General features: G+C 45.4%; 1 protein-coding gene across 1 annotated transcript in view; it reads right to left on the reverse strand.

Annotated features, from left to right (window-relative positions):
- Positions 1–13,014, reverse strand: part of WWC1 (WW and C2 domain containing 1) — a 347,981-nt gene extending 334,967 nt beyond the window's left edge. Inside the window, exon 1 of the mRNA XM_069199350.1 lies at positions 11,946–13,014. Coding sequence (XP_069055451.1) covers positions 11,946–12,064 — 119 coding nt within the window. The 5' untranslated portion in view covers positions 12,065–13,014. The remainder of the gene's footprint in view (positions 1–11,945) is intronic.
- Between the last annotated feature and the right edge of the window lie 516 nt (positions 13,015–13,530).

Raw genomic sequence — 13,530 nt, forward strand, 5'->3', positions numbered from 1 at the left:
AACCATCTTTAGAAACCCATTTTAGTTTAATGCACAAAGGAAAACAGATTTCTTACTGGTGCCCGAAAAGGTACTATTGGTTATGAATTACACATCTGAACACATAGTTTAAACCAACATGGATGAGTCCTAAAAATGTAAAACGATAAAGAATAGAATGAAAATAACCTTAGCAAGGTAAAGCATAGGCCCGGTAGCCTTGGCACTGAAATGCACTTCTTGTAAGGAGGGCATGCAAGTGATCAAACAAAAGTACCATCACTAACAGTGCAGATGACAATACCCGACAAGGGCTGGTCCATGCTGTGTGCAGTGGTGGGTGGAAGAAAAAAGTGAGTGACAGGTCAACAAACCTATAGTTGAAGAGGGAAGACCCAGGGTTCCGCTAAATATAAAGGCCTTATTTATTATTTTCTACTATACGAGGTTGGGGAAAATGCATAAAGTAGTCTCTATAGCAGATCTAAAAAAAAGAATGGACAAAAGAGATGACCGAGTCGGAGAGAGATGTTATGAAGTCTCCATTGCTCACCCAAAGATTCTAGACAAAAATAAATTAATCCCTTTCCACATCCCTTACTTCCCTCCCAAAAATATACCCTGCTTTAAAATATATATGTATATATATTTTATTATTTCAGTGTACAATAATGAGTATGTCTTTTGCAACAGGCTGTGGAATGTTTATGTTTATGACCATCATCGGGTTTTGCTCAGCGGTGGGATACTTAGAACTTTGCCATAGCTCCGAACAGCTGTAAAGAAATGGGACGTTTATAAGCCCACCAGTGTGGATGTTAATGGCTAATCTGCCACTATGGCAGGAATTGTTGTGCTAAGTAGTATCTTAAAGTACAAGTATATGATGCTCTTCCAAAAGGAAAGAGAAAGATTTCACTCAGTCACAATGCATCTGCATACCTTACAATATGGTAAGTCCAGATCAATTGGGGGGAATTTAATCCCTTTCCCGATTTAGCATCATGTACACCTAAGAGACATGTGAATACCACACAGTCAATCTTTTCTGCAACACGTTCATGTGATGCACATCTTTCCACTGGATGGTGTAGAACTTGGGTCAAAAGTGTCCAACATATTCAGAAAATAAATATTTAGGTACCTCTCCCCTTCCCCCAACAGAGCAGACATGCTGACAGCTGGCTCAGAGGAAAAGGAGCTACATTTATGGAAAAACACTACAGGAAGGTTGCTGCAGCACAAGATAGGTTTCAGGATGGTCAATCAGAGGGGGGGGGGTCAATCATCAAGGACAAAGCAGGAGAAACAATGTATATAGTGCTACAACAAGAAACTGAGAAGCAGATTTGCTAGGCAAGGCACCTCTAATTGGCCACAAAAACCTATGTTCTCTTAGCATCTGCAATTTAAGATAAATACTCTGTGCTGGTGTGGTTGGAATCTTAACAAGAAGCTGAGAATATTCAGAGATAGAGAAATCTAAGCCCGTTTCCATAAAATCATATCCTATGATCCATTAACTATCAGCTCTTTTTAAGTAAGTCATCAACATCAGAGTGTCTGGAATTAAAACCAAAGAGAAAGGCTTGTCCCAACAGATTTAGAAAAATAAAACATGAGGGACAAGTCATTGAGAAAATGGACTAGAGCATCTTCGCGAGGGAATTATGAACCAACTAACAGATGTCCAACCTGAGCAAGCCAGGATGACAGAGCCCTGTTTACTACAGTTCACAAAGTTGATCGGCACATCCATTTCCAGAAAGGATGACTTTGAAACTGATCTACAATACATACAAATATTCCTAAGAAAATAGCGGCAACCGGTAGGGAAACCAAAATGTTGATGCCACGTATTTCTGCAGATATATGCATATATGGTTTACAGTATAGAGATATTGCAAGTTACTGAGCAGTTCTGTATCCATAAAGAGGAACTAGACTGAAGGTGGATTTCCTTTATAAGGTCATGGAACACCAAGGTTACCATCTTACTGCATAGAAGAGGACATGTTATTTCTTATAATATATTGGTTAGACTCTCTCCCCTCCGATAAACGCTTAAATACGATGTCTTTTCTGAACCATCAGAAGTAGTCAGCCACTACATGGGATCACCTGGCAACTACTAAAGCCTGTAGTATGAGTGCAGTAATTCCTCAGAGGTAATTCTCATCATGCCATATACTGACAGAAAATAATGTTTCTGTCAACTTTCTAACTTCTGGATTTAACCAATATTTTTTTTTCCTGTGTTTTTATTCAAACACATTACAGCTGCTTCCTAAAGAAAGAGACAAGGAACTACTTTTTCGTTCTTCTGTAGTGTTTTTACAAAACGATCGACAGAAAGTGATGTTTGTGGCAACATGTTTATTATTTCTACTCTGTAGGTAATTACAGTAAACAGAGTCTCTGCATCATTTACACGTTCTGAGGTATAGCATTTTTGGCAACACATTGCTAACTGGTGTGTTTACGTTTGCACTACAGAATCTAATGTCAAGTTTGCAAACAAACCTTCGCTTTCATGAAAGAATTTAGTCAACAGCATGTGGAGCGTGTCCCGCTTTTGTATTGTTCCCTTTGTAACTCGTAAGCCTACAAATCTCAGCATGGAAAGTCCTCTTGGCTCAAAGTCCAAGGCGACACGAGACCCCCGGACAAATATTCCTTATTAATGCATCCAGACACAATGCGACGCCCACCGCTGCTACCAACGCACTGCTGCTTGTTTACCCAGAATAATATCTACCAGATCAGCTAATTGCAGCCTTCTGCGAATTGCAACGCCCACAACATGCACAGGTGGAGAAGACAGGTTTCCCTGGCCTTGCTCCAGGACTGGGGTGCGCTTCGCGCAGAACAGGACGAGTTAAAAAAATTCCTTGCCACACACTACCCCAGACAAACGTGCCTGTGACTACCAGAGGGGCACAAAAAAAATCTAAACAATAGTTAACACTGCAGACTCGACTAGGGCTAAGTGGGGGATGAATTGTAATATATATGTGTGAATTCGCTCTGTGTTTTAGTATTATGTATGACTCACATAAGAAGTCATTTCATTTTTCGAAGATTGATCCATCGCTTGTCGTTTTTTATTTATATTTGCATTAGTAAATCTCAACTGCTGTCTAAAAGGCATGCTGGCAGGATGGTTTGACAACTTAGATTTTTTAAGCAATTTGGTTTTATTTGCTTAGTTTTTACTAAACAGTTACAAGCAGGTTTTACGAGCACTTAACCACAAAGTACAGAAAGCCTAGCTTATTTCCACGTTCACTGCCTAATGAGTTAGGGGTGTGCATTTTGATTTTAGAAAGGCACTTCTCTTTCACCAACTCCTGAAAACGACAGAGTGGTATTTCACATCAGAAAAGCATGTTTCATAAGTTTGGAACATGTAAATGCAATAAAGACCTACGCAGCAATATTTGTTATGGGATCTTTAGCCAGTCCTGTGTTTTTTCATCTCACACTGCTCTGCATTCTGGTAAGCGTAGTTCTGCTTTTCCCCACTTCATTGCCAGAATCTAGAAGGGTGTGACTGAATAGGCTCAACATCCCGGATTTGGGGAAATCCATCTTGTTGCCAGTGCAGACACCATTGCTCTCATCGGTCCAATAATATAGAAACCTCTGTGTCTGACCTAAAAACAGGATACATCTGTCCGCTACCAAACATAATCCACAACACTTTAGTCTACTCCAACACCACAGCATCCAATGAAGCTGACGTCAACTCAAAGCCATACGCACCTTGGCTGTGCCAACAAGAATCCCAAAACCGCATTGCACGCAAAGCCTAGATTCCAAAACCATTCCCATAATACCAGGAGAAATGTGTATCTCGATTGCATATAACATAACAAGGCCAAAGTAACTCAAATGTCTAGGGCTCTGTCCTGAGAATCTCTTTTCTGGCCCCTGATCGCCATCTTTCATCGCAGAAAATTTCATAGAAGAGACCGGGCCTGCATGTCGGGTGTCTATTTTTTAAAATGCTTTATTTTTGTGTACTTAGAATGTCCCGAGCTTTACAGTTTCCTTATGGCTTAAGCAATATTCCTCCCATACCAAAACAAGCACATTTTAAAAGGCAAGGCCACGAACCAATGAAAGTCACTGACATGACACGGGTGGGGCTCCGAGCCCTTTTCTAACTACTACAGCGTCTCGCAAGCGATACACAGGTTCGACCCTAAAAAGCAAAGGCAGCTGAAGCATCAAGTAATCTATGGCCCTCGCTTGGGTTGCACCACTCATGTGCTCAGCAGAAAAGGCGGTACGATTACCTTTTCCGACTTGTGTTCTTAAAACACGCGACCTCAGTTTTCCTGTATATTTACTGCTATATGACTAAAGCTTTAACAAAGAGATGCAGCTCCCCTGTCACACAGGCATGATACATTTTAAATGTGGCCTCTTTTGAAATGCAGTAGAAGAGACCTTAGTTAGATACGTCCTGTTGTAGGGCTGCATCGTATAATAGTGGTCACTCACCCATTCATTCAGAGAAACTGAGAGCTTTCCCAAGGAACAAAGTATCGTTCACACGACAGAATGCATTTCACTGCAGTTCCCACTGAAAATAAATCGCTCTCCTTTTATGATCAGAAAGTTCCAAATCTGTATAAATGAGCAGCAACTCGATGTGAGAAAGGACAGTGTCCCAGATTCTGGGTTGTAAGGTAAAAATACTTGGGAGGAATATTGAGTTTTGCACCCGTCTCGCAATTAAAAGTAGTGTGCAAATTTAACACTGACCAATAGTATTTTTTGTTTGCAACAAGCACCAGGTCCCTGGGAAAACACAAGCAAGGAAAATCTGATATATCACATGTTTTTCAGATTTACTGCGTCCCCAACTCTGACGTGAGGAGCTCCTAATCAAGAGGTAATAGAGCACCAACGGGAAAAAGTCACCCAGCAGTTTTATTATTCACCATCTCCACCCCAGCATTACCTTGCAACTTAGGAAGGCCCTAAAACGTGGCACATAAGTATGGAATTGCATTAAAAGGGCTACCCCCTTAAGACTGTGACACTTTCAGTTTTAAAAAGCAACATTGTCTTCAAATTCTGCTTCAGAGAATCTTATTCTGATGCTGTCTGTTGGCCCACGTTTCAGAATTTATCATCATTACCTATTCCTGATACCACGTCATCAATGTCATACATAGTGCCTTATAGACAAATAAACCACAGTTTTGCATCTTGCAATGCCTTAGATGCCAACAAAATCTACAAGCTATCCTCACACTCAATCTCCAGGCTTGACTATGCCAGCAGTCTATACTTGCCCATATTCATCATACACAAAATACAAGCAATTCAAAATGCTGCCTCAAGACTCCTTCACTATCCTCACCAAACAGGACGCTTGACTCCAGTCCTGCAATCACTCCACTGGCTACTTTTGACTAGAACAACAATGTTCAGGGTTCTCTGCACTCCCGTCTCTCAGCTGACTGGCTCCTCCCTCCCCTTCTTAACAGCGCCCGCTGCACAGTGAGGGGAAACTTCACTGACCCTTTGGTCAGCGTCTGCTCGCACCCTCCCACACAGCTTCACCTGCTGTGGCCGCTGATACCTCCAAGAGCTTGCCGGGTCTGAGATTGAGGCCCACCTCCACCTGCACTTTAACACTGGTGGCCTAGTGGCCATCTGTATCTTCCTGCCTCTGTCTTTCTTGCCTTTTCATTTTAATTACTCTTTATGTCTGTATTTCCTCTCTTTGCACTCTGCTGCTGTTACTGTTTGCAATTTTCCTGCACTCTGTCCCTGCTGCCGCCCCGCCCGCTCCCTGCGAATCACATTCCCGCCCTCCCAACTGACCAGCCCCTACCACCTCCCTCCACTTCTTAATGATGGCTGCTGCAATACTGCGAGCGGGCGTGCCGCTGGCGCGCCGAAGGCACCCCGTCTGCGCCCATACGCACTTGGACCGCACCCAGCATCACAGACGCTGGTTCCCGCACCAATGCTCCACACACCCTCAACCCTCGAATAGCCTCAGCCTGCCACTGAGCTGACCCGAAGAATACTCATGGACCATTGTCCTGCCCCTTCTACTCCCTCACCTGCCTCTGCACGCCACACCACCCCGCCCATAGCCCATACGGACACCTCAAGTGCATACTCCTCAACACCCACTACCTAGCCAACCACACAGTAGAAGTCTGGGACCTCCTCGACTCGATCGCCCCTGACGTCACCTTCCTCACAGAGGCTGGGGTCATTCCCACCTCAGCTCTCGACATTGTCTTTTGTGAATGAATGGCGGTGACTGAGTCAATCGACCAGGAGGAGGCATTGCCATAGTCTACAGGAACACCATCCACCTATCGACCACGACTGAGATGCAGAACCAGTCAACTACCCTTGAAAACCTACACTTCCAAATTCAGACCAACCCAAACAACTCTTTTCATGACACACTCGTCTACTGACTGCCCGGGCCCGGCCCCAGATCAGCAAAACCATTGCCGACCTCGTTGCCCCCATGCACTCACCTCCACCAACTACATCCTTCTCGGCGGCCTCAACTATCAACTTGATAACTAGGATGACCCAAACAGCACAATTCTCCTGGACAACTTTGCCACCTTAGTCTCAAGCAACTAGTAAACCTCCCCACTCACCCAGCAGGAGACACCCTGAACCCCTTCCTCTCAGCAGGAAACAACATCACCATCCCTCATATCTCAGAACACCATTGTATCTACCATCGATGCATCCACTTCGCTTTCACGAAGACCACTGCACGCCACCAGGCCCCCACCCCCGGCAGATACTGGAACAAAGTTACTCAAGCCCAACTCATCTACACACTCAGCCACTCCCTCCCAAAGGATGCAGCAAACGACTCAGCACTCAACCTGCACCGCTGGGTCGTAGAATGCGATAACCCCATAGCTCCCCTCAGAAAACCCACCAGAAACCAGCACTGTAAGAAACCTAGCTGGTTCACAACAGAGCTCCAAGAGTCAAAATGCACCTGCAGACGACTGGAGTGAAAACAGAGAAACAGCAAAGCAACCGCAGACTACACAGCCTACAAAGACGCAGTCACCATGCACAGCCAGTGCATCACAGCCTCCAGGAAAGATGCCACCCAACAACACTTTAGCACCAACGACCACAACAGCAAGGAGCTATTCACCATAGTCAAGGAATTCACAAACCCCAGATCACACACCTCAGACATCCACCTCTCTCAAGACCTCTGCGACAACCTTGCTACCTTTTTCCACCGGAAAATCCCGGACATATACGAAGGATTCAAGAACCAAAACCTGCGCCCACCAGCATCATCACGGACCCCCACGCTGCACCAGACCCTTAACTATTGGACCCCTATCTCCACAGAAGACACTGGAAACTCATGAACTCCATCCATTCAGGGGCATACTCAGACCCGTGCACATATCACATCTTCAACTTGGCCAGCACCACCATCGCACCAGAGCTCTGCCGGACTATCAACCATTCTACTGAAACCACCACCTTACCACTCGACTGGAAGCACAGAGATCCATCCGCTCCTTAAGAAACTCTCCACAGGTCCAAGGGAGATGAAGAATTACAGACCTATCTCTCTACCCCCCCTTGCTAGCCAAGGTAAGAGAAAAGGCCATCAACATGTATCTCATGGAATTCCTCGAGTTGAATCACATCCTAGAACCCTCCCAGTCCGGATTCAGAAGCAATCACAGCCCTCCTTGCAGCCACCAACAACATCCGTGCCATACTGGACCACGGAGACACTGCCATCCTCATCCTCATCCTCCTCGACATCTCCACCGTTTCCCACACAGTCTCACACTCCACCCTTTGCACCAGACTCCCAGTGCTGGCATCCACGGCAAAGCACTAGAATGGATTCAATCCTTCCGCACCGGAAGAATCCAGAGTGTCAGACTCCCACAGTTCACCTCGAAAACCAAAGAAACCTGCTGCGAAGTACCTCAGCGATCCTCACTAAGCCCGACCCTCTTAAACATCTATATGGCTCTGCGTGCTAAAATCGGCAGGCAGCATAGCCTAAAAAACTTCTCATACACAGACAACACCTAACTGATACTCTCCCTGACCAATGACACATTAACAGCCAAGAGAAATGTCCACGATGGAATGAGAGCAGTCGCCGCTTGGACGGAAACCAGCTGCCTCAAAGTCAACTTGGACAAGACTGAGATCCTCGTACTCTGCTCCACACCCTCCACCTGGGATGACTCCTGGTGGCCAACTGCCCTAAGTAATACCCCCATCGTCCACACGCGCAACCTGGGAATCATCCTGGACTCCACTCTTTCCATGACCCGTCAAGTCAATGCTATGTCAGCGTTGTGCTTCCACATTCTGCAAGTCCTTCAAAAGATCTTCAAGTGGATCCTCACTGAGACAAGAAGGATGGTCACCCACACTTTTGTCAGCAGCAAATTGGACTCTGGCAATGCACTCTATGCCAGCATCACAAAGAAGCTACAAGCAAGACTACAGGGAACCCAGAACGCAGCAGCCAGACTCATCCTGGACATACTCCGCCACAGCTACATCTCTACCCATCTCAGAGACTTTCACTGGCTACTGGTCGACAAACATCATTTTCAAGCTACTGACACACACCTACAAGGCACTGCACAACATCGGACCGGACTACCTTAACCACTGCCTGACTTTCTCCACCCTCGCCAGGCAAGTCTAATCCTCCCAACTCACCCTCGCCGCCATCACCAGAATCAGGAAGAGCACAGCTGGTGGCAGATCCTTCTCTTACCTCACACCGCGGACACGGAACACACTCCCGCTCAACCTCATCCAGGCCGCCTCGTTAAAGCAGTTCAAAGATCTCAAAACCTGGCTTTTCGAGTGATCAGCATGCCCACAACAGAACCTGGAGACCCCATGGGTGATAAGCCACGCTTTGCAAGTGCATGACTGAATGATTCTGCATTTTTCAGAGAGCTACCCAATCAATGAGGAGCACAGCTATTCCTACTGGTTCAATTAATGCAACACAAACAAAACAGGACACTGTGCTCCAGGCTTGAACAACAGATCATCATACCACCTAACTATAACTAAACAAAACAAAAATCCAGGAGAGGCATTGCTTGCTCAGTACAAGCCACCAAGCACTGGTATTCATTACCAGCCAAGATTTGAAGCATTCGAGAGCATATACACTTCAAAAGACAATTGAAAACATGGCTATTTCCAAGATACTCACATCAACCCACAACTCTGGGGCAGAACCCAGAAAGATAATTGCACCATCAAACGCATTCTACAGTTTACAGCCCACAGATATGCAACAGCCCAACCAGCACATACCGTTTTTTATCCAGGTAAATTAATAAGGGCTGTCCTATAGCTAGCTTGGGTTGTAATAAGCAATGTCAATTCACATATAACCCCTGGCCCACACTAATACCATAACACACAGCATTCAGGAACCACCTGTAGCCCATGCAGGATGCACAATAACTGCCTTACACCGTTTAATCCCTCACAATTGCATATCTGGCATAGGTCTTGCCCATTACCCAGTACTATATGGATCAATACACAAACCATCACCAACTGAACAGACATAAAATACCTGAAGAGTTCTGCGGCATACTGCTGGACAGTAACGTGGCTCTAATCTAGTCCACCACTGCATGTCCCAACTAGCTCCATACTTTGACCGCTTCTGGACAACTCACAATGACATTCAGATATTTGAAGATAGTAACAAAGCCCATCTCAGAAGATTATCTTCACCATTTCTTTCTTCAATCATGCTTGCTCTGGACCAAAAATGTTAAACAAAATATCAGGTTGGACATCCCAGAGTGGTCAGCAGCTAGATTTCCATCAAGGGACCTGCAGAGCATTTGAAACCTGCCAATGATCTGAAACCCTTAATTGATGTGTTTACCCCTCAAACCTCTTAATCCACCACACTGCTAAGCACTGCATCCCATCTTACAATAACCACACCTCAGTGGTCATCACACACAGCATGGAAACACTTCCTATACAAGATCAAAAACAAAGACAACACCCTTCTGAACACACACCATAGATGACATTGCCTGCTGTCCCTGCAGGCAAGCACTTCAGTGTCCCACAACAGGGGAGTAAACATCAGGAGAGTGCCACAACATATTACCTTTATTTAGTATGTTATCTTGAATGCAGGCTATTCATGTGACAGGTTTGTTTTTTGTCATCTCACTATTTTTTTTACCAGCAACATGTATAAGCAAAGAAAACAGAAATAACCTCGACTTGGGCCCATACTTAAAGTAAATGCTGATTTCCATTAATTATTTACTTTGCAGCTAATGACTGCTCATTTCTGTAAACATATGGTGGGAATACTATATGACTGAGAGCATAAGCAAAAGTGTGGGAATGACATCTGAGGAGGTTTATGCACATTCAGCAGCAGGGTCTAAAAGAGTATGCATAGATAAGATGGGTGGCAATACACAAGCATATGTTTTATAATTCATGTCTGACAACTAATATCTTTCTGTAAATGCTTGGATGCAAAATGACCAGCCTTGGAATAGATATCAGCAACGAGCACCCTAGACAAACAATGCAGTTTGCATGCCCAACTTTTTTCCATTTTATTTTGATTTCTCCTCAACACTGGAAACACATGTAACCAGCTTGTGTTAGAACAGTGGTTCCTAACCTGTGGTCTGGGGACCCCTGGGGGTCCACGAAGCCTCCTCAGGGGAGTCCGCAACTGTTTAGACAATTAAATAATATTAACAGATTAGATCCCCACTTTTCAGTAATGACTCAGTTGGGGGAGAGAGTGGTCCCTGGATTCCAATAAAGATTCAGTGGGGGTCCCCGGGCTCCAGTAATGATAAAGTGGGGGTCCACAGAAGTCAAAAGGTTGGGAACCACTGTGCTAGACAATTACATAGTTTGCCTGTATTTGCGGCAAGCGAGCCTTTGGGGGTGCTTTTATGAAGTGTTGGCTGTTATTGACAAACGATCCAGGATAATACAGCTGCTGTGGCAAGGCAAATTAACCTAGCAAAGCTAGTAAGTGGCCTAAATCCCCTCCATTCAAATCATATATATATATATATATACATACACACACAAATATCTATTACAAGTTGGTCTATTATGTTTAATGATCGATATGCCCATATCTAGTTGTTTTAGTGTTCAAATGCACTTTTCACAATGTATTGTCTATACAAACTTCTGACTACTGCCCGGTTTACCTTATGTACAATGCCACTTTTCTTGTCGAATTGATTGTTTCTTGCATAATTCAGTCAATTAAACAATATTGAGGCTCTATTTCTACGCTACTGGCGTCCGAAACCAGACACCTTGAGGCATGTGCAGAACTGAATACCGTGAAACGTAAGTGAGTAAACAGAAGGTAGGACATGGGAAGTACTGAAGGGGGAGCAGTCCTTTTCTTCTGTACAATTATTGTGCTTCTACGGAATATAGACAGGACAACCCCAGGCCGTGGACTACTTGTCTTTATAGCAACTGACCACAAAGATTGGGGTCCACAGTGCAAGTCGGGGCATATTAACGCAGGTCATGCAGCCAAAAAGCCCCACTAATAACCCATGCTGCTGACCCTAGGAGCACAGTTTAGGGTTCGAGTGACGCCTACTTTCCCATCACAAGACAACACGTAAACTGAGCCTGGGCTTTCCAGTTAACTAAGATGCGAGTTGTCGCGGTAGGGGAGTAGTACAGTAAAAGTGCACAAAGACCCGTGCACGCGCAGGCCGGAGGTTCTTATGTGTTGTTTGTTAAAAACTAATAATTACAACATTAAGAGCCTTTATGACGCTCACGACTCAACAGATCCTGGGGCTGTTTGAATGCGAACTTGGTTGCCAAGCGAAAGCACAGCGGAAAACACCCCGCCTCCCACTACCCGATAATGGCCGGGAACCGGTATTTCTTCATACCTGTCTCTCGGGTCGATCCAGCTGGTGGTTTTGCTGGTGTGGTCGACGTAGTACACCTTCCCGTCAAAGTCCACGGCTTCTTCCCAACCCTCGGGCAAAGGCAGCTCCTTCCGCGGCATCTCCACCACTGGACGATATTCCCCATAAAGCTCCCAAAATGTTCCTCTTGGTGAAAAAATTGGAAGTGGGGGAACTGTACCAGGGAAGCGGAGGGGGCGCGCCCCTTCCACGCCACCTCAAAGAAAGGGTGCAGCGTTTAGTGTCATCACAAAAGTCTCCATCAAAGAGGAAGTTTAGTGCCTCTGTATGGGATACTCGTATAGCACCTAGGACTGCAACCATACACTGTCCACAATCGATGGACTGCTTAAACGAGGACGCGACAAACCCTGGTTCCCTGGGTGCTTCCAAATGCGCAATGTAGGAATCGTCACTTTTGGAAAGCCCAAACACCACTCGAGGAAAAGTTTTTAAGTGTCATAGTTCCACGGTAACACGAAGAACCTATTCGGTAGTGAGGTACTCCTACCGACCCCGTGCTTACAGAGGCAGCTTCAGTGCGTGGATGGGCCTGCCAGCATGGCTCCTCGCCACAGGTGAGCCGTGCAGTGAGCTCTAGCCAGAAGCATCCACAGAGTGGAGGATCTCTGGCCGGAGCTTTCTGGGTGGCGCTGCTCTTACAGGCACGGCGACCCCCGCTTCCGAGCTCAGACCACTACTTTCTTCCTCTTTTTTTCTTTAATTTTCCCCTTGTTCTTCATCGCCTTTCTCTGATCGTGAGTGTTTTTAGATCCTCCATGATTATCCCTCTTTAATCCTCCTCCTTCCTTGGCCACCATAAGCGTCAGCCAAACTCTGATCCTTTGTGTCCTCGGATCTTTTCTTCTCCCTTGTGGCTCGCTATGGATGCCGAGCAGGGTCAGACAGCAGCCGCGGGCAGGGTGGCTTCTCAGCACGGGTCGCTTGCCGGGGTTGGCTGCCTGTGCTGGCGCTGCGTGTCAGTGGCCGCGCGCTGTTCCGGGAGCTCCAGGCTCTCTCTCTCCCTCGCTTAGTCTCCGCCGGCTTGTTTGGCTTCTGATCGCTGATGTTGCTGGAGCAGTTACGTCATGCAGGTGATTACCGTAAATAAGGTAACAGAGAGGCACAGCCAACAATTCATGCAAAGTTGTACCAGCATGGTTTTATCCGATACCATCACGGGAAAGCCAACTGCCTTGACGAAAATTGTACTGACTTCTCTTTAATTTTTATTGCCACAAGTTTGTGCTGATTGCTACAGCTATTTAAGTAACGTCTGTTAGTCCGACTACCGATTTTACAAATAGAGGTGAGCAAGCCAGAGCATAACAAGGCGAGGACAGAGAGGCGCCCAGGATCTGGTTTTGATCTAACAGCCGGAGCGCAAACCCAGCAAGCCATCAAAATATTAGATATGTAAAACATACAACAGTCGTCTTATAGATATATAATAAAGACTTCAACATTTTTTTTAAATGTGTTTTTTTTATTGTGGAAAGGCTCCACTCCAGTCCGTTAGTTATATCATTGCATTGAGTGGTATTTATTAGAATAATTTTAAAACATT

This window comes from Pleurodeles waltl, chromosome 7 (assembly GCF_031143425.1).
Source record: "Pleurodeles waltl isolate 20211129_DDA chromosome 7, aPleWal1.hap1.20221129, whole genome shotgun sequence".
In the NCBI taxonomy this organism is placed as follows: domain Eukaryota; kingdom Metazoa; phylum Chordata; class Amphibia; order Caudata; family Salamandridae; genus Pleurodeles; species Pleurodeles waltl.